Source organism: Limulus polyphemus, unplaced genomic scaffold (genome assembly GCF_000517525.1).
Source record: "Limulus polyphemus unplaced genomic scaffold, Limulus_polyphemus-2.1.2 Scaffold8153, whole genome shotgun sequence".
Classification (NCBI taxonomy): Eukaryota; Metazoa; Arthropoda; class Merostomata; order Xiphosura; family Limulidae; genus Limulus; species Limulus polyphemus.
Genome location: NW_013673763.1, coordinates 15973 through 19312, shown reverse-complemented (window position 1 = coordinate 19312; position 3340 = coordinate 15973). Strand labels below are relative to the sequence as shown.

At 32.7% G+C, this 3340-nt stretch overlaps 1 protein-coding gene across 1 annotated transcript in view; it reads left to right on the top strand.

Annotated features, from left to right (window-relative positions):
* The first annotated feature begins 851 nt into the window (after positions 1–851).
* Positions 852–3340, top strand: part of LOC111083094 — a 7914-nt gene continuing 5425 nt past the window's right edge. The window contains exon 1 of the mRNA XM_022379349.1: positions 852–1208. Coding sequence (XP_022235057.1) covers positions 852–1208 — 357 coding nt within the window. The remainder of the gene's footprint in view (positions 1209–3340) is intronic.

Genomic DNA, 3340 nt, shown 5'->3' with positions numbered 1-3340 from the left:
ATATTACTAAGGTTCTCCAGGCAGATGGTGCAATGAATGCTGTATAAAGTTACTGCATGTCTAAGTGTTTTACGAAACATAAGTGATTTTCAATACTTGCTGTATGGATGAAAGTTCACACTTTAGCCAAATCATGCAGCATTAAACTGGCTTAACTTTAGCCAGATCATGTAGCATTAAACTGGCTTAACTTTAGCCAGATCATGTAACATTAAACTGGCTTACAAAGTTTCGCATTCTAGAAAGCTAGATAGTAATATTGCTCATTAAACTTCAAAAAGTTTAACTAACATTAAACATAGCACAGGGCGGAACGTGTGAAATTCGAAGACCTTCGTGAATAAAGAATACAAACACTGTAGGAAGAGGGAAGTACAAGATAATAAAGATAACCAACCTTAGCGTTACGTGGAATTGACTTAGAATTATGCTTTCCAAAATAATCCAAACCGACGTACCCAACGAATCAAAAAGTTACACCTTCACGCAAAAGATATTGGTGCGATATAAGGACATCAAAGAGGTCGGTACTGCATGGCAAATAAAATAGTGGTAAATAATAAAAAATATGTCTTACAGATATGTTTTCTTTTAATAATGCTTATTTTGTTGTTTCTTCTCCAAGGTTTCGGCTGCTATTGGTTACAAGTTTAGTGTTATTTTATTGTTCAGTAGAATTATTGCCATAATAGAATGTACACTTAAAGATGTGAACCAGAGCTGTGAAGACAGATGTTTATACTACTAAATAGAAATATTGATAAAATTACAACATTTTCATATAAAGAAGTTTGGCCAGTGTTTAATACAAATGTACGATATTGGTTTGTAAGAAAATAGCATTGCTTACAATGTCTGCTTTGTCAGGTAATAGAAAAATCAGAAGAGTTGGTACACAAGAAGAAACAATATCCAGTGAAGTAACTAATGTGTACGAAACGTCAAGACAATCGTGTAGTAAAGAACTTAATGGACCAATTACGAAAGATTTGGACTGCAAAACAACAATAAATAATGACAAATTATGTGAATCATTGGAAAAAGATTCAGCCAATGTGAACGTTGATAAAGAACAACCGTACAGTAATGGTGATGTTAAACTTCATGTGTCACCAAAAGAAACTCTGAAAATGAAAGAATTTTACCTTTTATCAATAGTTTGTATTTGTTCATATTATCCATTCATGTTTGTGAGTGTTTTTTATAAGGTAAGTTTATGAACTTGATATTAGTTTATTTTCCAAGATTCCTTTCAAGTTATAACCATGAAAGATTTAGCTCTATAAACTAAGATTTTTATATAAAAAAAAAGTCAATATTATTTTCATAATAAGTCATCTTGAGATACAGGATGGAACCAAAACCTAATCTATAAAAACATTGATTGTGATGTTGAAACCTAATATAAAATAAGAAGAACTTGTAGTTTCAAACTAAGTACCAACACCAGGACTGTGTTGAGACACTCTCACCGGAGTGCTGAAAGAAAGTTCTTTTATACTTGAAAAATACTTTCTTACTGTTTTTCAGACATATGGACAGATGTTTATACAAGACGACACGTTTCTGTCCACCATTGGTTCTGTAGCTGGAGTCGTTCATGCCCTCAGCAGAGTGATTGTGGGCTTAATTCAGGACAAATTATCTTGCAAGATAAGAATGTGTAAAATGGAGCGACTGAATTTATGTTGTTACTATAAATTATTAAAATAATATTTGTTGTGTAAAATGTATACAATCTTTATGGATCAGCAGAAAGCTAGAGAGTTTAGAACAATAAAATTAGGGTCTTGATCCCTGCCGTGGGAACAACATAGCCCATTGTTTGCTTTGCACGTAAAGCGAAAATATATTTCTGTAATAATAGTCAGAGATATTGAAACAGTGAAAATGTGTTTTGAATAAAAATTAAAAACCACTGTTTTTAGAGATTGTTAGAAACGATTCAATGTAACACAGAGGAAAGGATTATTCAAACAATTTCAGCTCACATACCATAACATTTATTTAATGTAAGTAAACCTTCACTTGGTTGGTCTTTAAACAAACTTATCTATATAAATGAATCATTTCTTTAGCGAAACATTTACTTGAATATCTGCTAAGTTACGATTCGGTAATAAAAACATTGATATTATGGTGTTTTTATCAACTTGTTGGTAGTCCTTGATCTAAACTTACTGATGTAAAAAACACCTTTCCGAAAATTTCAGCAACAGTAGCCGGAATACAGACAAATACAAGAGTAAATTTGGTAAAGAGACAACAAATCCAGATCATGTACATCACTTCTCCTCCATAAGGTGTCGCCACCATATAAAATTACAAGAAACCCGAAACAACATGTAACTATCCAGATTTTGGGTTTAGTTTATATTACCTTGTGTATGATTTTATTTCAGAAAGAAAAACTACACTAAGTACTTATCAAATCTACTGATTACTTCTAGATTTGAAAATATCAAAAATAAAGATGATAGCTTTTTACAATCCATAAGATAAACCGTTCGAGTTTTAACTGATAATTCATGACTCTTTATTCCAGACAGCTTGTTTCTTTCTCTGGCCTTTAGTTCTCCATCGTATTATCTTATCTTTAGGATGGTTTGCTACGTTTTGCGTAACAGCGACTGTTTCATTCATAGGTAAGATATGTCAGAATCAAGTGTTGTTATTCAAGGAATAAGATGTGTTCTTATTTACTGTATTTCAAACTTATTTTTTATGATTTGTTTCACTAGTACATTTTTTTTTATATATGACATCAAGTTATATAACAGTCACAATAAAACGGCACCTTATTTCCAAACTTTACGGATAAAGCAGCGTAACATACGTCATGGTTTAATATTTACTTGTAGGCCCGGGATGACCAGGTGGTTAGGGCGCTCGACTCGCAATCAGCGGGTCGTGGGTTCGAATCCCCATTATTCCAAACATGCTCACCATGAGGGCGTTATAATGTGATGGTCAATCACACTATTCGTTGGTAAAAGAGTTAGTCCAAGTGTTAGCGGTGGGTGGTGATGACTAGCTGTCTTCTCTCTATTCTTACACTACTAAATTAGGGACTGTTAGCGCAGATAGACCTCGTGTACCTTTGCTCGAAATTCATAAGAAACAGCTTAATTGTAAAAAATCTCATACATACCTCTGTTGTAAAAGAGAAAAACAACCTATATTTTAGCAAAATTTATTTTGAAGTTTCAATCGAGTTTGCTATCATGAACAAAAATACAACTGAATAAATGTCTGACTCACGAATTGACTGAACTAAGTCGTTTTTATAATGTGTTAAAAGTGTCGAAACGTTCAGGAGCAAGAAAAACATTTACATTAT